The sequence below is a fragment of the Camelina sativa genome, chromosome 11, assembly GCF_030686135.1.
Source record: "Camelina sativa cultivar CO46 ecotype springtype chromosome 11, ASM3068613v1".
In the NCBI taxonomy this organism is placed as follows: Eukaryota; Viridiplantae; Streptophyta; class Magnoliopsida; order Brassicales; family Brassicaceae; genus Camelina; species Camelina sativa.
The window spans coordinates 36,571,754-36,598,835 of record NC_141890.1 but is presented as its reverse complement, the minus strand read 5'-3'; the positions used below and the strand labels follow the sequence as shown (position 1 = coordinate 36,598,835).

Below are 27,082 nucleotides of genomic sequence, written 5' to 3'. Positions count from 1 at the left end.
ATGAGAATTGAAACTCATCATATTACACTAATCTTATAGGAATGCAATTTTTTTTTTTTTTTTTTTTTTTTTTGTGTGTGAGGTTCTTTCTAGTGCAACTAACATTGTACCACACCTTGCAAGGGATACAATACAATTGCAATTAGCTACCTTCATTTTTGTTTTGGTTAATTTTCTTTCTTTCACGTTTTTGTTGTGGGCGCTGCACTCTCCTCCACTAACAAGCCACGCGTAGAATGCAGCCTTACATGTGGCCTATACATGATGGAAGAAGAAACAATTCTCTTAACCACACGTCTTTATCCTTACTACCATTATTGGGTTTTCACATTGGGTATTTGGTATGGCCTATTCATGAAGGTTCTCAGCTATTGCCGCATCGTTCTGAAATATTTAAAAAATTTATTTTAAAAGTTAAATTAATCTTCTGTTAAAAATGTGATTAAACTAATTACGACAGATGTGCTGTCGTCTTTTCTTTAGCCAAGACATACGGCGTACCTTTTTTTTTATTATCCCTTTGAAATAATTTCATCGTTATATTCAAAAAGATTAGGTGACCAAAACTTTCGTTAATTGATAGGTCCGGTTGATGTGTTACTGTGTGTGTTATTCAAGTTACATAGTTTGAAACTTGTTGAATGTAATACCGCCAAGCCCATGTGTTTCATGTCCATTGTCTCTCTCTCTCTTCTCCTCTCTTTATGACTTTGATGATCATCGTCTCTGTATCTTCGACTCTCCTCACGCCTATCTCTATCTCTCATCTCTTCACGGCGTCTTCTTCTTCATCTTCCCTACTGTCTCTTTCTTCTCTCTCTGTGTGTTTCCTCTCCTTTTCTCTTACCTCTTCCTGGCCATGCTGTCTTCTACCATCCATCACCTTCATTTCTGTGGCGTCTTTTGCCTTCCGCATTACCATGAGCACTTTTCTTATGAATCTTCTCCCTCTCATCCCTCTCATGACTATTATGCTCTCTCTTGGGCATTTCAGGTACATCACCCTCAAATACCATATCATAGCCTTCACCTCCTCCGTGCTGTTTGTTTTGATCTTTTACGAATGTACTTTGAAGACTGATTACCACCCACACAGTCCTTAGCAACATGATCCGTCGAGCCGCATTTAAAACATCCATTCCTTAATTTATGTTTGCCAAGTATCCTACAGGAATGAAGAAAAAAAACTACCTTTACCCTTTTGGGAGTCTTTCTGCAGTCTTTCTGCCGGAACTGTGACCAAAGTTTGGACACACTCTGACTGAAATCCACATGTATTCGTCTACCATCGATCAGAGCATTGTCCATCCGAAAATCAACAAGTTGGTTGTTTCACAACTTCTTCTATACAAATTTGTCAGCCAGTTGACGTTTACCTTAAAATACGCCTGTTCGCATGCCTCCTTGTTTTCAAACTCTAGAACAGAGACAAAACTGTCAGTTAGCACAAAAATTATACAGAAGAATCAAGAATTTCGGAACATAACTCACCTATAAAAGAATAGCACACACTGTCACCTGTCTTGAAATCCCGGATTACATCAGCCCTGCCATTTTTAAGACATGAATATCAATACAATATCAGCAAATAAGTTCACATGAGGACATATTGATGAACAGCACACGGATAATTATACTGGAATATATATACATAAGACCATAAACGTTTAGTAATTCAATGAAAATGATTGAGCTAGCCTGGGAAGCATTGAGATTTTTCTCCACCAGTGGCCATTGCAACAGTGCCGGTCTTTTGAATGTTTTAAATAAAGATGAATCTCATCGCCAAAAAAAACGAGCCTGCTCACGATAAAGAAATCTATAAATCCAACATAGCAAGCACAAGATGGTTAAGAAAAGTCCAAAACATTCACTGGAGAAACACACAAACAAGGAGGGTGGGAAAGCAACACAGAAGGCAAAACTGATTAAATGATTCTCAAAAGGCAAAACTGAATGATCAAAATATACAAAGTCCACAGATATTTATGAAAAAGGTAAAGTAAGAGCATCTTACTTACTTGTAGATTGATTCCCCACCAGCCCCTGTGCCAGTTGGATCACCCGTCTGTGCTGTGAAATCCTTTTGCACCCCATTGTAGTATTTGATCCTAAAACCAAATAAAGAAAGTTAAAACCCTGTGGAGACATAGTGAGTACCATAAGTAGAAATGCAAAAGAGACACTTACTTGCAAAGGTCAATTACTATATCCCCAAGGCTCGTCATAATAAGAACTGACATGTTTACTTCTTGCAGAACCCTGAAACCAAAAAAATTGAGCAGAAGTAGGCTACTTAAACTAAACTGAAATCTTATAATACCAAATAGACTCTACCTTGGGAAAATTCAGCTTTTACAAAGAGAAAGAAAACATAAAAACAGAAAAAATTATGTTGAATTGCTCTATTCCAAGTTTTACAACATTCAATCCTGGTTGCAACAAAATATCTCTGAATCAATCTCAATGAAAAAATACAATCTCTCACGTTGTTATCTCTTGTTGGTGCGGGATTTACCACCCACGACATACCGATCTAAACCGAAGGTAAACCGAGTTACTCTGCACATCAACTAAACCGAAGAGCCCCGTCTTTTGGAACAGCTAAACGGGCCTATAAGCAAGAAGCCCAACGAAGTCACTCAACCGCCTCAATGAGCCCGACTACCTAGATCGCCCGGCGGCCATATAAATAAGGGACATCTCCTTACCCAAAAGGTCTACGTTTGTTCTCTCTACCACCAAAACTAAAAAAAAAACAGAAGATCAAGTTCAACTATCCGAACCGTCACTTGCAAGGCAAATTCCCGGCAGCTCCCGATGAATCGGAAGAAGAGTAGCCTATCTACGAATTTCTCCGAACAGTAGCTTTCCGTGGAACCCAATTTCGTTTCAATCCGAGCTCTCTTCTGAGAGGTATCACAGTTTCTTTGCAACATACTCTATCCTTCAAATAAAGATCCGTTTGTTTTCGACCAGCCAGCCTCGGGATCGATTTCCCGGATGAGTACAACGAATCAGATCATGCATAACCAATCTATGGATTTACCTGAAAATAAGCTCTCCATAGAACTCAATTTCGTTTCAATCGCAGTTTTCTTCATAGAGATATCGCCTTCTCACTGCAACATATTCTATCTGTCGAAATTAATATAGATCTGTCGGATCCCCACCAGTCAACCTCGGGGACGATTTACCAGCCGACTCCGCCGAAATAGGTTATGCATAACCTACCTATGGATTCACCAGAAAATAAGCTTTCCATAGAATCTGGTTTCATGTCGATCTGACTTGTCTACAGAGAGATATGACTGTTTCTCTGCAGCATACACAATCTGTTAAAACGCAGATCTGTCTTTAACGCACCAGTCAGCTTCGGGATCAATTTCCCGACAAAGTACTATGACCCAGATTACACATAACCTATCCACGGATAGCCCTTAGAGTCAAATTTCCGGAGAAGGCAATCTCAATTCAATCCGAATTATCTACCAAAAGTTATCACCGTGGATAACCTATATTAACTTTAATCCGATCTCAATTCATAACACATCCTGTTCGTTCGAAACTTGGAGAGCAGTTTGCCACCGATCTAGATGGAACCTAGAGTCGGTATACACATCATTCTGAAGCTCAGAGGTTTATCTTCCCAGGAAAACTGATCTCAGCTCAATAGGCAGTGTATATCGGAAGATATCACCATATTTCCGAACTGACACATCCTGTTCGGAACCCTAGCTATCAGCTCGCCGTCTCGACTTTAAGAGAAGGTCGCCACCGATCTAGAAGGAACCAAGAATCGATATACATATAAGCTTGAAGCTCCGAGACTTAGATTTCTAACAAGATCGACCACGCCTCAATCGGTGCTCTGAATCTCAACTTACGACCAATTTGCTTGAGCAGATGCGGCCTGTCCGCAATTGTCAGATCGTCTCACATTGTGAGGGCAAGCATCTTTACTTAAAAAAAAATGCCGAGCCATGCCTCGCATAAATAAAAAAAAAATGCCGAGCCATGCCTCGCATAAAAAAAAAAAAAAATTACTACGTATACACAAATGTCTATCAAGTTCGTCTTGAGACAACTTTTTCAGCTCGTCTACGGAAAACTTTTCAGTTCTTCCTTTGGATAGCTTCTTAGTTTGTCCTTCGGGCAACTTGAGTCTCAGTTCGTCCTTTAGACAACTTTTCAGTTCGTCGTTGGACAACTTCTCAGTTCGTCTTTGGACAACTTTTTAGTTCGTCCTTCAGAAAACTTCTTAGTTCATCCTTCAGACAACTTTTCAGTTCGTCTTTGGACAACTTCTTAGTTCGTTCTTCGGGCAACTTGAGTCTCAGTTCGTCTTTTGGACAACTTCTCAGTTCGTCCTTCAGACAACGTCTCAAATCGTCTTCGGACAACTCCTCAGTGTTAGGTCATTCTCACACACCTCACTTTCAGCTCGTCTTCAGATACCTTAGATTCAGTTCGTCTTCAGATAGCTTCAGTTTCAGTTCATCCTCAGACAACTTCAGATTCAGTTTGTGTTCAGACAACTTCAGTTTCAGTTCATCCTCAGACAACTTCAGATTCAGTTTGTGTTCAGACAACTTCAGTTTCAGTTCATTCTCAAACAACTTCAGATTCAGTTTGTGTTCAGACAGCTTCAGTTTCAGTTCGTCCTCAGACAACCTCATATTCAGTTTGTGTTCAGACAACTCCAGTTTCATTTCGATTGCAGACAGCTTCGACTTCAGTTTAACTTCAAATAGCTTCAGTTTTTGTTCTAACTAAATCTTTATGATTCTTTGTGAATCTTTCGACATCCTGGCCAGATGCTCGACTTGCGTCAAACCACAAAAGGGGAATAAGCCAAGCCCAATATCTCGCTCCCTTCAAACTTTTAAAAGGGGAATAAGCCGAGCCCAATATCTCGCTCCCCTCAAACTTTTAAAAGGGGAATAAGCCGAGCCCAATATCTCGCTCCTCTCAAACTTTTAATGAGGAATAAGCCGAACCCAGAGTTTTTATTTCGCACCTCAAACTCTCTGACGAGAGATAAGCCGAACCCAGATAATTCTTTTTTGAATTGTTTTGCAAGTTCCAGTTCGGACGGATATGTAATCCTCACCCAGAGTTTTAAATTTCGCCGTCCGACTTACAAACTGGAACAAAGGAGGTAAGTCGAAGTCTCGTACTTTGCCCTCCGCCAAAGCGCATGTACGCTTGGGTTAAATTACCCAATAAGGATTACTCGATGTAAGCCAGGAGACGTCCCGCCTCGTGTAAAATTTCGAATAGAGTTAAAAATTTATTTTTTTTCAAACACAACCTGTCCAAATGTGACAACTTTTTCAGTTCGTCTTCAGACAACTTTTTCCAGTTCGTCTTCAGACAAACTTTTCAGTTCGTCTACAGACAACTTCTCAGTTCTTTTTCGGAAAACTTTTCAGTTCTTCCTTCAGACAACTTCTCAGTTCGTCTTCGGTAAACTTTTCAGTTCGTCTACAGACAACTTCTCAGTTCGTCTTCGGAAAATTTTTCAGTTCTTCCTTTCGACAACTTCTCAGTTCGTCTTCGGAAAACTTCTCAGTTCGTCCTTCAGACAACTTTATAGTTCATCTCCGCACTCGAGATTTAGTTTGGACGAAAACATAAGCCAAACCAAAATTTCATTTTCACACTCCATCTCCAGACTAGATAAAAGGGGGTAAGCCGAGCCTAGTATCTCGCTCCCCGCAAAAGCACACATTGCTTGGGACAATACCACCCACCTACGGAGTCCAGAGTTATCTCCAAATTATTACTAAATGTAGGATTACTTGATGTAAGCCGAGAGACGTCTCGCAGCTTGTAAAGTTCCGAATATAATAATTATCGGGAATCCAAACTGAAATCATTGCACGAAAGTGTAGTATCTTCAACAATTGCATCTTGAGGTCATCCAGTTTCAATTATCATCCCGATCTGAATCATCAGTCATTTCAGAGATCACAACCTTAGTGGCCTGCGAAGATTGAGCATCCTCTTCCGACCTCCAAGATTCCAGTCTGGAATTGCGAGCTAGCTGGTCAGCAATGAAGAGAGCAACCAACTTACAAAAAGTCATTATGATCTACGGCACGTCTCAACTTGGATTAGCAACTGCAACGGTGAGTGATGTGAGCATGGGATCGGACACGCGTCAAGGAGCGCTTGAGCCGGACCCGAACACCTCTCGGACACTCATATCACCCGCGGTACAACTCGGACTAAAAGCTCATCCAGGACTGCAAGACACAAGATCAACCACTTCGTCCAAGCATTCATCCAAGAAAACCGAGAGATCGACTCAGACAAGGCAACCATCGGCGAGACCGTCCGTACGGCCTTCGTCCTTATCCAAAGACGAGGGAGCCAAAGACGTTAGAATCATGACTCGTACTCTTTTTCCTTATTTCGGATTTTTCCCATGAGGTTTACTGGAGAGGGTTTTAACGAGGCGACGAGTCCTGACGCACAACGTCGCATTTTGAAGCCAATGACATGGTTCTTTTCTAGATCCTTCCCGAGCGATTACGTAAACGATCGCGACCTGCGCTCACATCAGTTCGCGTGCTCGGAATTCAGTTTTCCTAAAGTTTAGATCGGATATTTTTCCTATAGTTCGGAAACTCTAATGGATAATCGAATTTACCGAACTGGGGGGGACTAATTGTTGGTGCGGGATTTAGCACCCACGACATACCGATCTAAACCGAAGGTAAACCGAGTTACTCTGCACATCAACTAAACCGAGGAGCCCCGTCTTTTGGGACAGCTAAACGGGCCTATAAGCAAGAAGCCGAACGAAGTCACTCAACTGCCTCAATGAGCCCGACTACCTAGATCGCCCGACGGCCGACCTAACAAGGAAGAAGAAACTTTCCTAATCTTGGTTTGATCCATTAGGAAAGTAGCTATATTCTATAATCTAGAGAAACATATAAATAAGGGACATCCCATTTCTTGTAAAGTATCCAACAATTATTACAAACTCAAACTGAAAAATCTATATCCATTGGTAAGATACCATTTGAAAATGTATATTTACATTTTTCTCAATAACAATTTAATACATATCAAATTACGTTTTAAATATATTCAAATTGCATTTTAAACAATTACTTTTTATCTTCATATACTTTCTCATATGCTACTGTTTATCTAAATATTTTGGTAAGCGATCAATACCTAGGAGTAGGACTAACATAAATTAGATATTTGTAGTTTTGGATGCTACAAAATTTTCGTTCTCCCTTCATATGTAAACTAAGGCCCTGATTGGAAGCATGATAAAATGTGTATTTCAAGATTTAAAAGCAAAACAGTACTTAATGTTACCAATCATATTATCTTTTCAATAGTTTGAGTTTTTCCAAAAAGTGAAAAAATAACTCATTTGTGTTTTTTGAACCATGGTAATACTCAATGGACCGTCTTTTTTTATCATATTACCAAATACCCAACGGATTGTTTCAAAAAATGCACCAAGTACAACAACGTTTTTTTATATGTTTTTATTTATTTTATTTATGGTTAACAAAAAGAATAATAATCAATATATTATATTTTAACAAATGTTTCTATGTTAAACCTACGAAGCAAGGAAGCGTGAGAGATGATGCGTTTTTCGCTCTAGAACCGGAAGCGGAAGCGGAAGCACCGGGAATCGCTTGGATTCATTTTGAAATCGCAATTTCCAAAATATGATGTTTGGAAACATGACGGAATCGCACGTTTCAGAGTTGAAACGTGGTGGTGTGAGATCGGAGAAGATAAAAAAAAACTCAGAAGTTGATTTGGGCTTTTAATTCTGGCCCAACTTAATTTATTTTACAAACGTAAAAAATAAAACCTAATAATTAGTAAATAAACAAAGGAGATGAAAAGTTGAGAAAGTGAGAAGTCGTTTTCTACTACAATTGTGCTTTAATTGTTGTCCTTCGTTTTTTTTTTCTTTTTTTTTCTTTCTCTTTTCTATCGACTGTGTTTGTTGTTAGTGTGATATTTAGAAGCTAATAAAACTTGTTTTACAAAAATATAACAACATCTAAGTATGTCTCAACATTTGATTAATATGATTATGTTTTCATAACTAATATGTTTTGTGTTTGGTATTTTGTTTATAGAGCAACTTTGGTAGATGATACTCATTGGTAAATAACATTTTATGGAGTGGAAAAAATACTAAAATATCCCTATATGATTTTGTATTTACAAAATGGAACACTTATCACTTACCAGATTTGGTGTTATAAACTCATATGATTCTACAAAAATAACATGATATATTGATACAATACATGTGATGGTTGTGTAAAATTATTAAAATTCATGTGTTTATGTGATATAACATAATATATGGACAAAATATATGTGTTGGTGTGTAGAATTGTTAAAACTCATGTGATTCTGTGAAATAACATGATAAATGGACAAAATATGTAGGTTGGTTGTGTAGAATTGTTAAAACTCATGTGATTATGTGAAATAGGATGATATATGGACAAAAAAATTATGTCATTATGTTTCATAACATGCAATTTTTATATGTGTTTTGAATATTAGATCTAATTTTAGATGCTACGTCAGTGAGTTGCAGAGAAATCCGACAAGAGGAGGAGACAGAGAATGGACCAGGATGAGAGAATGATAGATTTGCAGAGAGAAAAAAAAAATTGGTTGTATAAAATCTGATGAAAGGGATATAAGGGAAAAAAGAAAAAAAAAGAAATTAAAACTAAGGGTGGTAGCAATAGAAAAATTATAAAGAATTGAAGAGATTATTGATATGGTGGTGGTGGTTGGCCGCTGGCGTGAGGGAGGTGGATATGGAGGAGAGAAGATGGACGTGATTTTATAAAAACGTGAAAAAGAAAGATAAAGGAAAAGAAAAAGAGGAGAGAAAAATAGAAAAATGGAAGAAGGAGAACTATGTAATTTTAATAGGCATGACCGACAAAGAGGTATGGGTCATAGTTAGTTTATCATTTCTTTTCAAAACCATAGTTATCTAGTATATATACTCTTATATATATATGTATATATGCTTTCAACACATACCGGCTTTCTATTTTTTTTAAAAATTTTGCTTCTCCGCTTCCAAACATTTCCGCTTCCACGTACCCGCTCGCGATTCCATGTAGCTTACTGTTAAAAATGTTTTCAATTTAAATTGTTAAAATTATTTATAAATCATTTACTTTTAAAATGTATCTTTTCACTATTTTATTATTTTAATGAACAAAATGTACAAAATTAATTCAAAATAAATTTTGGGGTTTTAAGTTCATAAATAATAAATGAAAATACTATCTTACTAACAATCTAAAAAAAACTTTCATTTATAAGTATATTAATAGAATATATCTGTTTTTAATATTTATTTATAATATATAATTATACTAGTTATTAATAAAATAATATGAAATCCGCACTGCAACTAGTTTTTTACCAATCAAATATTATTTTGTACTGTTTAATTTGCATTAACTGCACTTTTCCCGCAAATACGTTTGTCCTGCATGTACAATACTGCACTATCAAATTGTTTGTTACGCACCTAAGTTAAGTTATGATCAAATAATTGAACCAAAAAAAAAATCTTTTAACACTTGTCAACTCTGGAACTACGAAACTAAAAACGCTAATCAAACCTCAAATATAATACTTGTAGTTGTAAGAGGACTACGAACAATAATACATCTAATTCTAGGCATATGATCTCAGCAAGTAAAATTTTGCTATAATCCTTATATCCTATATAACTAACATGTTATATCATGCGTTTAATCAATTTAGTAGTAGTTGCTACATCATCAAGATTAAAACAATTGTCAAAGCTCTCTAACCCATGCAAAATACTTGAACAAAACAGAAGAAGAGAGGATTTGGTGTCTTACAAGTTTCACAGCTCCAATCTTAACTTAACACTGGCTTTGCCTAATCCTTAACATAAAATATCTTATTAGGATTTGAAGGCATTCATACATATTTAGTTATAGAACTGGTTCAAGCTGAAGTAGTTCTCATTAAAGTGGCCTATCCCATTTCTATGCTGAGTGGTTGGGCCATCAACTGCCGGTGGATCCGGCTGCCAATAGCTGGACACTGAATTGAGTTGAGTCACAGACCGGTGAGCCACGGATTGGAGGTTGCTTGTAGGATGGTGATCAAGGGAAAAACGTCTCGGTTGGTCCCATGATGTTGTTGAATTTGACAGAAGAGAGAGAGCACCATCAAGATCTTGAGAAGCACCCATGTGTGAAGAGATTGTGACCTTTTCTGAAGACCAACATAACACAAAAGAATCATCAAGATTACAAATACAAGATGAACCATGTATTCGAAACTCTCAAGAGATCACAAACCTTTACTGAGTAACTCAGCTCTTGCGGTTTTGGTTTTGTGGTCCAACAATCCAAATCCACAGTGCTGGGTGAATGGCTTATTGGAAGTTTCGGTCTTTGTAGGTTGCTGCATTAACCCTCTTGATGGTACGGGCTTCGAACTTGGCCATAGAAAATTTTCCTCACTTCTTGGATGGATAAGTGCAAATCTGTTCCATACAAAATCCACTTGTGCTTTCCCATCTGCATACACATAATGACAAAACCATCTCCAACTCGCCAAAAAGAAAATAACTAATGCTATATAACTAAACTATAGCCAATTTCAGAGTTCATACAAGGAGAAGCTAATAAGTGGTTGTTGTATATACCATATGTCCTCCCAGGATTTGGCTTGCGACGTCTTGCATTGTGATCTGAGAGACGCCGGCGACAGCTACGTTTCTTCTCATCAAACTCAGAGAGACAGTGGAACCTTTATACACCAAAAAAATCATAAACGCTTTGCTACTGATTAAACCACTTCTTCTCTAGAGATATACTATAGCTTTTACCTGCTACATTGTTGGCAGAACCGACGCTCAACGCCACTCACGACAACTTTAGGGAACTTGGAATGGTTTTCACAAATCCGGTGTTTACGGTGATAGTCTTTAGCTGATGAGAGATCAATATTACAACCTTCAACTTGACAGTGAGGGGTTTGTAACCTCTGAGAAATGGGTTTTGCTTTCTTCACCGGAGAAACAGAAGATGACGCGAGGCTCACTGGAAGTCCTAAACCTTTCGCATTTTCCACTTCCCAAAAGTCTTCAAAGTATGTTCGCTTACCAAGCTTTAAACCGAGAACCGGATCACCAGAGCCAAAGGATAGTTCAAGACTTGGAGAAGTATTGATTCCCTTGGCAAACTCTTCACTGCTGCCTAATTCTCCTGGAAGACTTTCACCAGCTTCTGATGTAAAATTGTATGTTCTCACTTCAGCTGATGAAGAGCTAATGGAAGCTGACTTTGAGCTTTTGGAGAAAGCATGAGCTATGTCAGAACCTGAACTACCTCCATAAGCTACCGCAGCAAAGCTTGAAGAGTACAGAGAGGTGCAATCAAACCCATCAAGTTCCCACTCCATTGGTTTAATCTTTCTAGGAGTTTCAGCTGATGAAGCACCAAAAGATATTAAATTTTCCCATTCCCATTGCAACGGTGGCTTTGCATTACACTCCATCAGACACTGACCACCAAATCTGAAAGAATCCAAAAAGTTTATAAGAAACTAACCAGAAAATGCAGGAAAAATATAACAGAGAACCAAAATGAATTCTTTTTAGAGCCTACTTATATATGAAAGAGAATATGACAATTCTAGAACAGAATACTTGAGTCTATTTCTTCACTCTGCTAGAAACTAAAAGGTGATATAACTCAAGTCCAACTTAAACCAAAACAATTGAAGAAAAAATGAAACCAACAGAACATATTTCTTAAGTAAAGAGCTAAAACTGTGATAAGTCTTGCAGAGCAAATCATTTTGGCATGAATAGATAAGTAAGGTTACAGATTGAGATGTCTCAGTGAAAGTCTCATGGGTTCTCTATCACAAAACCTTCTGGTTGTTCATGCCAAATATCTATACTCTTTCATCCTTTTCTTGAGAAATAAATGAGAGATTTGCTTTCTGATTAATAACCATATGATTTTAAGGAGAATCACCACACACAAAAAAAAGAAAAGAAAAATCTCTAACAAGCTCCTAAGTCTTCCACTATTTTATACTATAGAACCATACTTAGTCTAAAAGCAAATCAAAACAAACTTTAAACGTAGGAGAACTTCCTCATTTATCTTCTCTGTTTATTTACAGAGATAAAAGGACACAGAATCAACATATCAGACACCATAAAACATACCTCAAAAGACTTATGGAATCCCAAGAAGAAGCAGAGAAATGTTCTGTTATTTTCTTTTTTAAGTTTTGAGTACCACCAACACAATTATCATCCACATTTATAACAACAGCAAACAAGACAAGATAGCATCATTTTATCATCACAACCTTATTTTGCTCACCAATAATTCACATTCATTGGATTGTGGGGGCAAAAACCCTTCAAGATGTAGGACCCCTCTTTCACCATTTCATTATCAAAAGCTGTTTACAGATGCGGAATTTAACTACTCACTGTCAAAATCATCCCTTTAATATATATTACATTCCGTAACATTTTTGGTATACTATATACTTCAAACTTACCAAAAGGTATCTACTTTTTCACCAACACATCTAACCAAATCAGTAATTTACAAAAACCTAAGAGATCATGAACCAAACCCAGTAAAGTTTATTTTCTTTTTTTGGCTATATAACCTTATTTACACAATTTATTTTGGGAATGAGATCCATAGGACTAATGGGAAAGAGCAACATTTGTTTTTAAACCTTGTAGAGAATAAAAAGTTGGATTTTTTGCAAAACAAAAAAAAAAGGGATATTAGGGTTTTAGATTTCATCAATAGATATCACTTTTTTACTTTCCATGAATGATTGTGATGCTATTTTGTAGGTAGTGAAAATAAAAATGGAAATGGAGATAGGGAGAAAAATAATAAAGTAGCAAAATCTCAGCCGCAAATGATACAATGGATGTCTCACCATTTATGGTAATATTATCATTTCTTTCACAGCCTTTTTTTTTTCATCTTCTCAAGCTAAGTAAATACCAAAAATATCTACTTTAGGGTCTATAAGATTTGCAAGAAACCAAAAGCATAATTCAAATTATACAAAAATAAAAGATGGGTACCTGACAATTAGAGAAGGATCTCGTCGTCAATAGAGTAAAGCTTCCATTTGTTGCCTTAACATGAGAGAGAGAGAAGAACTAGAGAGATAGAGAAAATGAAAAGAGAAGAGAGAGAGAAGAGAGAGAAGAGACAGAGAGGGAGCATGTGGTGTGAGCAAAGCTAAGTACCAAGTTGGAAGATGTGGAGGGGTCAAACTACTTTCATCAGCTTCAACTTTTTATTTTTTGGACGATTCATTTCACTATCGAGGAAAAAAGCAAAATATTTATTATTTATAAGAAAACTTTATAGTATAACACAATAACCAAAGAAATAGAAAAATAAGCAAAATGTCATATGGGAGGGTTAAAAAATTGACGTGTGATTTTCACAGATCAAAGAGCGTCAAAATCAAGACAGCCCATGCTTATTGTTGTTATATTAATATTGTTTTTTTTTTCTGATTCAATTGACACTCTTTAGTTCAGGAGTTAAAGTTTTTTTAATTGATTTACATCATAAGTTGTTATTTTTAAACTATTTTATCACAGAAAATAAAAGTTGGTTGGAGTTATCATTGTGCTGGAGGACAACCGTTCAGCAGGTATGGCTCAATTATATTATAAGAAAATTAGATCCAATGGGAAATATAAACTTTGTTTATTAAGAGTGTGGTCATATGTTTTATTTGGTCCATGATCTTCTATATATTATATAATATACACAACTATGACATTCTTTTACATATATTTTTTCTTCCAATACATATTTTTTTTCTCTTAATTTCTTAAAATATTATTTCCCTTTAATTTCTTAAAATTTTGATTCATTTTTGAGAATCTACTGTTATAAACGATATTTGCTTGTCAATTTCCATTTTGGGAAGCAAATAAAAATGTTGAAAGATAAAAATTATCTTTTACATAAAGAAAAACGTTGACTAAGAATGTCTTGATACATGGCAAAAAACCATACATGGGCATATTTGTTGTCATCATAGAACATCTTTGAATTTTACAAAAGTGCATTGATTCTCTTGAAGTTTAACGTTTTTAGAAACACGTATCATTAACCAGTCAACTCGCGTCGATAATATTGAAAAAATAAAGTGTACAATCTAATTTCGTAGCATATCAAAAACGAATCTCGAACAATCTAATTTTGACAACCAAATTTGATGTGGCGTAAACAGACCGATCAATGCATAGTTCATATCAAGTATTTCTATAAAAATCAATAGACGCTACAGGATTACAAACCTTTGTGCATAGTTCATATCAAATATGAAAAAATATATATATATATATATATATATATATATATATATATATATAATATATACATTCAGTAATATGAGAACTAAAACTAGAACTTTATTAGGTGTTATTTTTGTTAAATATATAAAGAAATAAATTAGGTGTTCTTTATTTTATTTTTATTTTATTTTTTTTGAATGAACGTGAAAATATATTCAAACAAAAAAAAAACGTTCTTTTTTTACATGAAATGCATCCTTATACCAAACACAGCTGAAAGATTAAAATGAGATACATAAAACGTTAAATGCGTGTTGACAACCAAAGCTGGAGGCCATCTCCAAAATTAGATGTCCGTTTCTGTAGGGTGAGGAGTTTATTACGAATCAAATGGTCGAGATACCGGATTAGATGCTCAGGCGTGATGGACATATCACCGTGCCGCCGCCGATTCCTCGCCATCCAAATTGTGTGAACCACAACCTGGAAGAGAAGACGCAGGAGGAAGCTGGTAGTGCTTTTAAGTGTGGGACCAGAGAGCAAAGTCAGAATATGAGTAAAACAACCGGTATAATGTCGAGACAGAAGCAGACGGGAAAGAGCCTGCCAGATCAGAGCAATGTAAAGGCAGCCAAAAAACAGGTGCGATAGTGTTTCCAAAGGAACCGTGCAGAACACACAACCAGGGTTCACTCCCCTGTTCCAAGCTAACAGTTGATCTCCCGTGGTAAGTCGACTCCGATCAGCAAGCCAGAGTATAAAAGCATGTTTTGGGATCGAGTTAGAAAACCAGACCCCCTTATACCAACTGACTCGTAAGCCTGCAACTCGAAGCTGCTGCCAAGTCTTGGAAGTAGAGAAACTAGGCAAGAACATGGTATCCGAACGTCGCCAAAGAGCCTTGTCCTCAACTGCACTATCTCGTCGGACACGCAAATGAGTGATCTCTGTTTCCAGCCGATTCAGCAGAACCGAACGATGGTGGTGTGTTGTATGCGTTTGCAAAACCATAAAAACAGATCCATTAGCCGGAATACCCATATCAATAAACCCACGCTCCCCAAGAAGGTCATGTAACCGCCCAAGCGAGGACCAGTGATCATACCAAAAGGATACCGAAATACCATTCGCAACCTCCATTATGTGAAATTCCCGAGCCTGCAATCTATATTTGAGGAGCTTTTTCCACATCTAGGATCCCTTGGTGGTGGAGTCTTTAACCGACCAAAAGGATGCCGAACGCAGTAACTCACGTTTGATCCAGTTAACCCATAGAGAATTAGTTGCCGAAGTGAAACGCCATATTAGTTTAAAACAACTTACTTTGTTCACCGCCAGTAGCGACTTCAAGCCAAGTCCTCTTTTCTGTTTAGGCATACACACATCAGCCCAAGCAAGCTTGTTCTTATTTGCATTAAGCTCTGGTCCAGACCAGAGAAAAGCTGCACAAATACGTACAATCTCCTTGACACACACACTGGGGAGACGAAACGCAGAGACCCAAAAATTAGTGAGACTGCAATAACAGAGCTGAGAAGCTGCAACCTCCCTGCAAAAGAAAGAGCATGATGCTTCCATGAGGCAAAGCGTGATCGGATCTTCTCAATAAGCGGAAGGCAGTCATGTAGCGTCATTCGCTTAGTGAGCAGCGGCAACCCCAAATAGCGAACAGGTAAGGAACCTGACGCAAAAGGGAACTGACCTGAAATCACTTCACGGTCACGACCAGAAACCCCTGCTAAGAACAAAGTTGATTTCTCCAAGCTGATACTTAAACCTGAATATGCAGCAAAGTCCTTAAATACCTCCAAAACCCCTTCCAAAGAAGAAACCTTGCCATCTGTGAAAACCATTATGTCATCCGCAAAACAGAGATGGGTGAGACTCATACCACGACAACGAGGGTGATAGCCAAACTGTCGAACCGTAGCTGGTCGGTCAAGCATGGAGGATAAAACATTCATACAGATCACAAAAAGATATGGAGAGAGAGAGCAGCCTTGACGCATACCTCGCTCGCTTTGAAAAACCCTGCTAACTCCCCATTGATCTGAACCGAGAAGGAGGCAGTAGACACACACAAATTGATCCAATGAATAAATGTGGGAGGGAGATTAAGCGTTGTGAGCACATTCAGTAAGAAATACCACTACACCGAATCAAATGCTTTAGAAATATCAATTTTCATAGCACTTCTTGAAGACACATCCTCCTTATGATAGTCTTTCACAAGCTCAGTGGCGAGAAGCAGATTCTCCATCAGAAGCCGGCCTTCGACAAAAGCTGACTGATTTGGTGCAATGAAATCTGGCAAGATGGTTTTGAGACGAGTTGCTAAAAGCTTCGAGATGATCTTATACAATACATTACAATAGGATATCGGACGATAGTCCTTCATTTCACAAGCAGAAGGCGTTTTTGGGATAAGAGCCAGGATCGTTGCATTGACACCCTTCAGAAGAAAGCCAAACTCAAAGAAAGATTGGACAGCCATAGTTAGATCAGAGCCTAGAACACGCCAAGCACCCTTGAAAAATTCCACCGTATAGCCATCAGGACCTGACGATTTATTCAAAGGCATTGAAAAGAGCACCTTCTTGACCTCTGCAGCCGAGACATCCCTATTGAGGAAATCTTGTTGGTGCAGAGAACACCGAAAAGACAATAAAGACTACAAATCAGCAACAGAGATGCCCGTGAACTCAGGAGGCGTAGAGGTGAGTAAATGCGAGAAGAAACACACACCTTCAGCCTTAGTATCAAAAAGATTCATAAGACAACAACCACTAGGATCAGTGATCTCATGGATATAGTTGAGAGTGTGACGCTCCTTGATTGCAGAATAAAATGCTCTGTTATTCTGATCCCCAACATTTAACCAATGCAACTTGGATCTCTGCTTCAAAGAACTCTCCTCCAAACCTGAAACTCTCTCCCATCTATCATGTGCAAGAACTTCATCTGCAATATCTTGAGACGAAGCACTCGATAAACCAGCCAGTTGTTTAGCACATAGATCCTCATAGGCGACTGAAACTCGACGAGAGATATCAGCTAATTTGTTACGGCTGAGAGTCCTTAATAGAGGCTTTAAGTGCTTCAGTTTCTTACTCAACCTAAAGAGCGAGGAGGTGGAGTGGTATAAAGCAGGAGAATCTCCCCAGTAATCTTCTATAGTCGACATAAAATCAGGCTGAGAAGCCATGACATTTGTGAATTTAAAGGGACCTTTATTCCGCTGCATTTCCGAGCCAAGACAAATCCTGCCACAAAGATGATCAGAACAGCCCCCCCCTCCCCCCCCTCCTCCATCACATAGTAAGAATTAGGGAAAACCTGCGGCCAGTCCACATTGAACAGGACGCGATCCAGTTTTTGGCAGAGTGGACCATTCTCTTGATTGTTGGACGAAGTGAACAGCGGACCTGTGGCCTTCATATCCGAAAGAGCACAATGCCGTAAAGTTTCTTGGAAGTCACACATTCCCGATGTAACAAAAGGAGCAATAGCAGAATTAGAGTGCTCCTCAATATCAATTGTTTCGTTAAAATCCCTGAATAACATCCATGGCTTACCCTGAAACGAAGCAAGATCATGTTGAAGCTTAAGATGAGACCATAACTCTTTCCTTTCTTCAGCAGTGTTACGTGCATAAATAAAAGAACACCAGAACTCCTCACAAGTGTCTCCGAGTTTAACAGAACAAGTAATGAGCTGCCCACTATTGAACACAACTTGCAGCTTGGTTTTTTGATTCCAAAGAACCCAAACTCTCCCAAGGAGACTATACCCATAGTTAGAAGCCAAAGTCCAATTTCCAAAAGTATTCCGCAGCACCATAGCCACATTGTGCTCCTTTACCTTTGTTTCTAAAAGGCAACCAAACTGAAAATCATTCTTCCGAATCCATTGACGGACAACATCATGCTTATTTGATTTGTTTAATCCTCTAATGTTCCAGAAGAAACCCGACATTAATGGTTTTTATGAGGGTTCCGCTTGTTGAGGTTGCTAGAGACGACACGACGTCTTTAGCTTTTTGAGAGGAGTCTGCCAGAAACTTATGCGCATTCTTGGAATTCTGAGGCTGTTGCACACGCACAACAACAGGGTCCTTAGAAGCTGGTGGGTTCTTAGAAGCACGCGGTTTGCGGACTGTTGAAAGAACCGTCTCTTTTGCAGAATCAGAAACCGGAGGAAGAGCAAACTTCTCAACCTTAACTCTGCTTGTATCTGGGATAATCTCACCATCCTTTGCATCCCGCAAAGCATCAAAACGTGTTGAAGAAGCGATGCGAACCTGACCAAACAACAGTTGCTTCTTAAGATTTTGCGAACTCTTACCCCTAGAGGTGGTAACTTGAGTCCAATCCCCTTCCGATGGAGCAACATTTTGAGTCTCATCCAACAAACCAGAGGACTCTACCAGAGCAGCATCTCCCGTCCCCACAACAGCCCCATTAGAAGGCTCAACTACTGCCAGATGCGAATCAGTGTTCATCGAGTTCCGCTGTCCTAGCTCCGAACCCAAAGGAGGAGACTGGCCAGTAGCCTCAACAGCCTTCATCCTAGCCGGAGAAGTAGCAGGATTTGCTAACTTCGCCAAACAACCATCATCAGAATGCCCCCACTTGCGACATAATCCACATCGTTGAGGCAGCCAAGGGTACTCATACTCTACACAAACTTCTTCATCACGAATCTTAAAGAAATAAGTTTTTGGAAGTTCCTGCATCAAATCTACCTCCACAAAAAATTTTGCATCCTCAAAGCTAGTAACAAGCTCTGTATCCGGACGCAACCTCTTAGGTTCCCCCACCGGACCCACTAGAAAGCTTAGGCCACCCCACGAGAACAGCGAGTGAGAAACATGTTTAATAGTAACCCACAACGGCATCGTTCTGATATCTGGTTGAGCGTCCTCCAATATTGGGGTCCACTTAGAAACGATCATTGGCAAAACACATATGTTCCACATACCTCGTCGCAGCACACGCAGCCTAGCAGAGGTATTGCGAATCCAGAGTTTGACAGTGGAATCATTCACTTTATAGACATCAATCTTAATGTTCTTGTCACCCAAGTTCCATATCTTGTTCACAATGACATGGATCTTGGCCACATGGGGCGCGTCCGAAGGAAACAGCCCAATGAGAAAATCCTCCCACAGAGGTGTTGAATCATTCTGAATAGCTTCTGGCACAGCCACCAGGGATTTGCCATCAACCACAGAAACTTCAAAATCAAACTTAGACTCCCACAAACGTTCAATGAAGCCATTGAGACACTTCTTAGCACCATCAACGAACCAACAGCCATAACCAACAACATGAGCATAAAAAATCATCAAGGAAGTGATGATTTTATAACTGAACAACTAGACAATCATGGTGGCCAACAACACGGAGAGGGAGACAAGCGAGCTGATGATTCCGACAACGAGGATGAGCAAGAATATCACTAAGACTTGCTACCAACTAAGGAACACACGCCAAACAAGAAACACGAAGAAAAAGAAGCGAGCAAACACACGACTTCAACGTGGCCTCTAATCCCCTTGAACAAGGTAAGTTCGGTTTTCATTGTTTCCATTTTCTCTTAATTTGTTGTAGTAACTCTCCACGACATTTGTCTTTGTTTTTGAGTCTAGAGTCCTAGAGAGTTGAGATTAAAACCTCTGACTTGTGTAGCGGGTCTCACTTGAGCGAACACGCGAGTTTCCTTTTTTATCTTTATTTTTTATTTTTTGTATCTTAATTCTTTAGAACTTTAGATTAAATCTCGACCCTTGAAGGTCAAGGCTGAGCGACTACTAATAACGTCTTATACGCAGCCCTTGTAGTCACAATTTTTTCCCCTAGTTCAATAAAGCTACAGTTTCTTCTCTTGCGCCGTTTGCAAGAAAAGAGTAGCACAAGTAGTTCTTGAGTGATTTCCCCTTGAACCCTTGTGTGAGTTATAGAGCTGTGACAAAGAGCCCCATAATATATGTGACTTGTGTTCTTCTCATCACTCATTTTCATTGACCGTTTAATCGACGGCAAAGACCAATTCGATTCACCTCCACCTTTCCACTTACACCTTGTTCAAGCCGTGTATTATCTGGTATCAGAGCCGAAAGGTTCTAACCCACAGGTTGTATCCATCCAACTCTTACTTTCACTACAAGAATATTGAGTTTTAATAATATCGGAATAACGCTATCTATCAATATGATAGCGTTTTGACAAACGCTGTATCTGCGCCCGTCATCTTAGGTCAAGCACTTTAGATAGCGTTTTTTTTGTTTTGCTATTGTATTGTTTTATACAATAGCGTTTATTCGTTCACAATTAAATATTATATAATAGCGTTTATATAAATGTAATTGTTTTTTAAATATTATTTTATACTAATTTGATTCGATATATAATAAGATTCTGGATTTAAAGATGGTATATCAATATCAAAATAATTCATTAATTGTCACAAAGATACAAACATAAGTTCAAATAAACGCAAGTAACAATTTTTTACAAAGTTTACATGATTCCATCTTCACCTTGACTTGTAATCACTTCAAATTCTTGGAATTCACTCAACACATGTCTTCTTACTTCAAATTCTCCATCTTCACTCAACACATGGCTTCTTACTTCATCAAAATTTTCACATTTGTGGTCAGAAATAACTTCGCCAAAGCATATCTTGATGAGACAAACATCACTTTCGCTTGTGTTTTCATGTTTTTGGTAAGTGACAAATCAAGTTTTTATATCATAAAAAAGAATTGACAAAAAAAGACTGTGTGCTACTTACATGTTCATCAAAGTTATTGTTGTCACTGTTAAATAAGATCCTTCCTGAAAATAGGATACAACCGGATTTTTCTCTATATACAAATTCTTCATTTTTTATCAGACCTATCAAATAAAACAACAACGTCATTACATAGAGAAAAAATTAAACAATAATTTGAGCTAAACAACAAATAAAACAATTGAAGTTTAAAAACACAAACTTTTTGTGAAAAAAATATCACCTCATTAAAATTCACACCTCCAAGCATAATCTTTAGCAGTCTTGTTAGTTCTTGCTTTTAGTCTCTTAAGAACAAGAGACGCTTCATCTGGGCCGAAGCTTCCGCCGCTGTTTCATCAACTCCAGAACCAATACCACCCACCTTTAAAATCTCTTCAGATTTCCTTGAAGGTTCAAGAAGAATATGAATCCAAACACAATCATTTAAAATACTAAAAAAAAATCATAGATCAAGGCATCAAATTTTAGATTTCTTATAGATTTGGGAATAGAAATGGGAGAGAGGGTCAGATCTAGCGAAGGAACTCAGATCTAAGAGCTCCATCTATAGACGGCGTTGATACATGCTTGTCACGGGGAGAGGATTCAGAAGAGGGAGGCTTGAGTGAAAGGCATGAGAATTGATGTTGAGATTTAGTGGCTGAATGGTTGGTGATAGGGAGGGTCGACGAAGATAAAGACATTGGTGGTGTCGGTTGAATGTGTATCCGTGGTAGAGAAAATGTGTTAAGAAGGGGAGAAAAGAGACGAAGAAACAATAAAGAGAAGTGAGAGGAAGTGGAAAAGACTAAAAGATCTGAGATTTGAGTGTGTTTAGGTCAAATGTTTGAGGGGCGACACTTCAAAAAAAAATTTATTTTCTAAATTTTTAAAACGACAAATACAAAAAATATCTAGAGTAAAAAAACAATAAATACCAAGGGGAAGCACAATCTTTTAAAGACAGTAATATATAATAGCGTTTCCCAATATAGAAACGCTATAAATAAGTTACCGGTAAGTCAAGCATTGCATTAACACATAAACTGCTATATTATAATGCTATTAAAATTCAATATTCTTGTAGTGAATTTCATGATCAGTTTTTCTGTTTTTTTTTTTAATTTTTTTTTTAAAAGGTTCTTCTTTCTCTCGTTATAAAGATTGTTTGCGTGATTGCAATTTTTCTTATTTTTTTCTTTCTTTTTAAACAACATCTTAATTCATTTTCATTACAAACCTCGTTAGCTTGCTTACTAGTATTATAAAAAAAATAGTTTAAGAGTGATGTTAACTTCAGTGTATGACTAATAGTTGTGTTTGATATTTGTCATCTCTTTGTTTGATATTTCAGTGCTTAATCCATGGAGAACAACGCCGAACTACCAAATGAACCCCTAGCTGCGACCTTAGCAGCCATTCAGGCCACTCTCCAAACCTTTGGAGACCGCATGGATCGGCTAGAGCAACCACAGATTGTGAACGTTGTTCGGAACCCTCCTCCTTCCCCTCGGACACAACAAGAGGAAGGACAAGTCCTCGATGGAGAGATCCTATTCATAGAGGAAGAGAGGGAAGATGTGCAACCACAACATCCGGTCATTCCAAAACTGGCGGCCCCTACCTTTGCTTATTTAGAATCAGAGAAGTGGATGAAGAATATATTCTAATGTTACAACTACAATGATCAAAAGAAGGTGATGCTTGCTGTTGCACAATTCACCCATAACGCCTTGTCCTGGTGGGATAGAGACGTGGCTGAGCGTAGGCGGCATCACTATGACCCCATATACACTTGGAATGGAATGAAGTTCAGTTTGAAAAAGAAGTATGCGGCTCCCTACTTCAATAGAGACTTACAAAAGCGTTTTCAAAAGTTGGTACAAGTTTCCAAGATGGTAGAGGAGTATTACGAGGAGTTTGAACAACTCATGGACCGCTTGGAGGCCAAGGAGTCCGAAGAAACACTCATGGCTCAATTCATTGAAGGTTTGCAATATCACATTACCTACAAGGTGGAGAGACAACCGTACCATGACCTTCAAGACTTGGTGCACTTGGCCATACAAGCGGAGCAACATATTAAGTGTAAGATGGAAAAGTGCACCACGTTTTGTAGGTCATGGTACGGTTGTCTCTCCACCTTGTGGGTAATGCGATCTTGCAAACCTTCTTTACCAACCGCCTCAAAAATAATTTATGGGTTCCAACTACGTCCAAGCCACAAGACAAAAGGAAGGCGATAGAAGTGGAGTCGCGGTTTAAAAATAATACGGTGGAATCCTCCAAGTCCCCAGCTCGACCCGAGCTTAGTAAGGTAAGTCAACCCATTCGTTCCCATAATATTGGCTATTTTAAGTGCTAGGGTAGAGGCCCCATGGCGAGGGAGTGTCCAAATCAACGAGTCATGATCATCACTTCTAGTAGATACAAGTCCCAAAACGAACAGGAGGAAGAATTACACGATTCTGATGGCAACATCGAGTATCCCGACGTTGGAGAGCTGTTGATTACTTAGCGAGTGCTCAGCGTGATGATCAACCCTGAAGAAACAACCCAACGCGAGAACATATGTCAAGCACGCTGTACTGTGAACAACAAGGTATGTAGTCTCATTATAGATGGTGGTTCTTGCACTAACATGGCCAGCAAGCTATTGTTTGATAAGCTAGGATTAACAACCACAAAGCACCAGAAACCCTACCGCCTACGGTGGCTTAACGACTCCGCTGAGCTCAAGATTGTGAAGCAATACCTTTTTGTAACACCCATGTCCCGGAAAATAATGAAATAATGGAGTTTATATCAAAAATTGGGTGGAATCGGTTTAATATCGGTTTAGATAAATGCTGGTTTAATTTAATTAAACTAAGGAATCCTAGATTTCTCTATAACTCACGCCTCTCTACTCTCTTTTGGTGGGTTTGATCGTTCCTGTAGAGAAAAAAAAGAGAGCTTGTTTGTGGAGAAGAGGTGTGAGGAAGGGGAGGTTCGATTTTGGTGTGTTAGGCAAAGGAGCAGAATCATTAGGGTTTGGGAGGAAACGTTTTCGACATACCAAATCATCGTCAAAGGTAACGAAATTTGGTAGAGTTATTCCCAAACCTTTCATCGTCATTCTCATTTTTAAAGAAATGGATTTGGATTTAAACTTGATGAATTATTGGCAGTTTCGTGAGACACATTTTCTCAGAATCGAATTGGGACCATCAGGGATTGTAAATGAGATCGTAGTCTCTTCTGGTTTATGATCGGTACAATATTTTGTAGGAAAATTTGTGACATCTAGCGGTAGCTTATCACCATAGGAATTTGATAGTTAACAATTGGTTTTTATTTTAGGGTTTCGTAGACTGTTCTTTTCTGATGTTTCTGTCTAGTTTGTTCAAGATTGTTTTTTGTCTGTGTGGCTTGTGGTTGGGCGTGGCTGGACTGTTGCAGATGCAAGGAGAGTCTCTCCTCGTTGTATTTGTTGTTAGAATCAGTTTGATAAGGTGAGTGCGTGACCATGAGCATATCTGAGCGATTAAGTTGTATGACTGGTTTTGTGTGATGATATGTAGGAAGGGAGTCTTGAGGAGGGGTAAGAGAAGGAGAAGTGAAATCCATCATCTATATGTGTGTGGGGAAGGATGTGATTACTTGGTGGTTAATTAGGAGAGTCAAGGAGGCTTTCTTATGGTTGTTATCCAGATAAGTCGTGTTGTTTGATGTTTAATCGATTAAGAAAAAGATGGATGTGAAAGATTAGGGTTTCGCGACGAGAAGGAGCTTGTAGGGAGGCTCATATCGTAATTTTTGGGTTGGTCTCATTCGACACCATTGTGGTGTCGGTCGACACCAACACCTACAGATGGACTGCGTTCGAGATGGCTACTTCGAAACAACGTTTGGAGGATGAAACAGTCTGATTTGACGGAAATTTGGTAGGGAGCTTCCTGGTGCTACATGCTCCGTATCCAACGGTGGGTTTGTGAAACAAATGGTTGGTTTGTGTTTTAGTTAAGTGTTTGTATCCAAGATCAAGTTTTATGTGATGTATTGCCCGTGCAAGCCGAACTTCTACTACTTGGTAAACCATGGCAGTACGACCGAGAGACCAAGCAAGATGGTCGTACCAACTATTATTCTTTCACCCACAACAAACGTAAGGTCACGTTGGCTCCGCTTACTTCATCCGAGGTCCATGATGTACATCTTAAGATCAAAAAGGACGTCCAGATAAGTAAAACCAACCTCCGATTAGTAAGGTTTTAAATTCCAAACACATTGTGCTACTAGTGGTATTTAAAGAGAGCTTGTTCTCAGGGTTAGAATGTTTAGAACTACCAGCAGAGGTGACAATGTTACTCAAACAGTTCGAGGATGTGTTTCTGGAGGACATTCCACCCAGACTGCCACCCGTCTGAGGGATTAAACATCAAATTGACCTTGTCCCCGGATCCGCATTACCAAACCGACCAGTGTACAAGATGAACCCCACCGAGGCTAAGGAATTAGAAACGAAAGTGCAAAATTTAATGTCCTAAGGATATATCTGCAAGAGTCTAAGCCCTTCAACCATCCCTGTACTGTTTGTGCCAAAGAAAGATGGCATGTGGAGGATGTGCGTCGACTAGTAAGCCATCAACAACATCACTATCAAATACTGACACCCCATACCCCGCCTAGATGATATGCTTGATGAACTAGATAGAGCCACCATCTTTTCGAAGGTAGATCTGAAAAGTGGATACCACCAAGTCTGTATAAGGGAGGGAGACGAGTGGAAGACTACATGTAAGACAAAGCAAGATCTATATGAGTGGTTAGTCATGACTTTTGGTCTCACCAACACTTTGAGCCCTTATATTTGTAAGTTTGTGGTTGTCTATTTCAGTGATATCCTTATTTACCACAATAATTTATCCGACCACTTATTACACCTTGAACAAGTTCTCGAGTGTCTCCAAAAGGAAGGGCTCTATGCGAACCTTAAGAAGTGCGTCTTTTGTAATAATCAACTTGTTTTTCTAGGATTTGTTATAAGTTTGCAGGATATACAAGTTGATCAAGAAATGATTAAGGCTATAGAAGAGTGTCCTACGCTGACGACAATCAACCATGTTAGAAGTTTTCACGGTTTGGCCATTTTTATCGGCAGTTTGTAAAGGATATTAACACCGTCGCTGCACCACTTACGACCGTAATCAAGAAGCATATAAACTTTTCATGAGGAGATGCCTAGGACAAAGCTTTTTGGGAGCTTAAGAACTGCCTCACCCAAGCCCCTATTTTGGCGTTACCTAACTTTGACAAAATGTTTGAGGTTGAATGTGATGCTTCAGGTTTAGGGATTAGAGTCGTGCTCACGTAAGGAGGACGCCCTATAGCCTACTTTAGTGAGAAGCTGAGCGGAGCTACCCTCAACTACCCGACATACAACAAAGAACTATACGCACTAGTACAATCGCTATAGGTTTGGCAGCATTATTTGCTTGCCAAGGAATTCGTAATCCACATAGACCATGAGACTTTGAAACACCTATGTGGGTAGACCACGCTCAAGAGGATCCATGCCAAGTGGCTTGAGTTTGTGGATACTTTTATGTATGTCATCAAATACAAGAAGGGTAAGGAGAACATACTAGTCGACGCCTTATTGTGACGCCATGTTCTCATTGCCACCATGGACGCCAAAGTGTTAGGTTTCAAGCATGTCAAGACAGCCTATTGGGAGGACCCCGACTTTGGCCTAGCACTCATTGGGAGGATATTTCGATGGATTTTGTTTTAGGTTTACCCAAGATTAAGCACAAGGACTCCATCTTCGTAGTGGTGTATCGCTTCTCAAAAATGACTCATTTTATTCCTTGCGATAAGACGAATGATGCCACACAAATTGTTGATCTATTTTTTAAGGAGGTGGTACGC

The 27,082-nt window shown here is 38.7% G+C and overlaps 2 protein-coding genes, 1 long non-coding RNA gene and 1 pseudogene across 11 annotated transcripts; all 4 read right to left on the bottom strand.

Moving 5' to 3' along the window:
• Positions 1 to 1,016: 1,016 nt before the first annotated feature.
• LOC147934896 (peptidyl-prolyl cis-trans isomerase CYP59-like) lies at positions 1,017 to 2,486 on the bottom strand. Of its 2 annotated transcripts, none has more exons than XM_087476125.1 (6): positions 2,191 to 2,486; positions 2,018 to 2,111; positions 1,699 to 1,800; positions 1,492 to 1,547; positions 1,377 to 1,417; positions 1,017 to 1,261 (listed from the first exon to the last, which is right to left on the bottom strand). In XM_087476125.1, exons 2-6 carry the CDS (start codon positions 2,095 to 2,097, stop codon positions 1,166 to 1,168), a joined length of 375 nt encoding a protein of 124 aa, XP_087332251.1. In that variant the 5' UTR covers positions 2,098 to 2,111; positions 2,191 to 2,486; the 3' UTR covers positions 1,017 to 1,165. The 2 variants fall into 2 exon arrangements, with proteins under 2 accessions (XP_087332251.1, XP_087332250.1); XM_087476124.1 differs by having other exon boundaries at positions 2,022 to 2,111.
• A 7,341-nt stretch (positions 2,487 to 9,827) lies between these two features.
• Positions 9,828 to 13,392, bottom strand: LOC104725141 (squamosa promoter-binding-like protein 2). Of its 8 annotated transcripts, none has more exons than XM_087476121.1 (6): positions 13,154 to 13,344; positions 13,003 to 13,058; positions 10,907 to 11,596; positions 10,691 to 10,827; positions 10,374 to 10,595; positions 9,828 to 10,287 (listed from the first exon to the last, which is right to left on the bottom strand). In XM_087476121.1, the coding sequence occupies exons 3-6, from the start codon at positions 11,575 to 11,577 to the stop codon at positions 9,998 to 10,000; spliced, it is 1,320 nt and encodes a 439-aa protein (XP_087332247.1). In that variant the 5' UTR covers positions 11,578 to 11,596; positions 13,003 to 13,058; positions 13,154 to 13,344; the 3' UTR covers positions 9,828 to 9,997. The 8 variants fall into 8 exon arrangements, with proteins under 8 accessions (XP_087332247.1, XP_087332246.1, XP_087332245.1 ...); XM_087476120.1 differs by lacking the exon at positions 13,003 to 13,058 and adding an exon at positions 12,420 to 12,501; XM_087476119.1 differs by lacking the exon at positions 13,003 to 13,058 and adding an exon at positions 12,260 to 12,501 and having other exon boundaries at positions 13,154 to 13,343.
• Positions 13,393 to 14,692: 1,300 nt separating this feature from the next.
• Positions 14,693 to 19,736, bottom strand: LOC147934895 (uncharacterized; annotated as a pseudogene).
• Positions 19,737 to 20,828: 1,092 nt separating this feature from the next.
• Positions 20,829 to 21,918, bottom strand: LOC147934894 (uncharacterized). Its single transcript, XR_015570510.1, has 3 exons — positions 21,411 to 21,918; positions 21,188 to 21,291; positions 20,829 to 21,023 (listed from the first exon to the last, which is right to left on the bottom strand). It is a non-coding gene; the product is annotated as an uncharacterized LOC147934894 (long non-coding RNA).
• Positions 21,919 to 27,082: the final 5,164 nt, after the last annotated feature.

Coding starts and splice junctions, on each gene's coding strand:
- LOC147934896 (XM_087476124.1), bottom strand. CDS start 2,243: ATGTCAGTTCTTATTATGACGAGCCTTGGGGATATAGTAATTGACCTT. Junction 1,548..1,698: donor AAAATCTCAATGCTTCCCAG/GCTAGCTCAATC, acceptor TAAAAATGGCAG/GGCTGATGTAATCCGGGATT. Junction 1,262..1,376: donor GCGAACAGGCGTATTTTAAG/GTAAACGTCAAC, acceptor TGTGGATTTCAG/TCAGAGTGTGTCCAAACTTT.
- LOC104725141 (XM_087476121.1), bottom strand. CDS start 11,577: ATGGAGTGTAATGCAAAGCCACCGTTGCAATGGGAATGGGAAAATTTA. Junction 10,828..10,906: donor TTCTGCCAACAATGTAGCAG/GTAAAAGCTATA, acceptor TGGTGTATAAAG/GTTCCACTGTCTCTCTGAGT. Junction 10,596..10,690: donor CCACTTATTAGCTTCTCCTT/GTATGAACTCTG, acceptor ATGTGTATGCAG/ATGGGAAAGCACAAGTGGAT.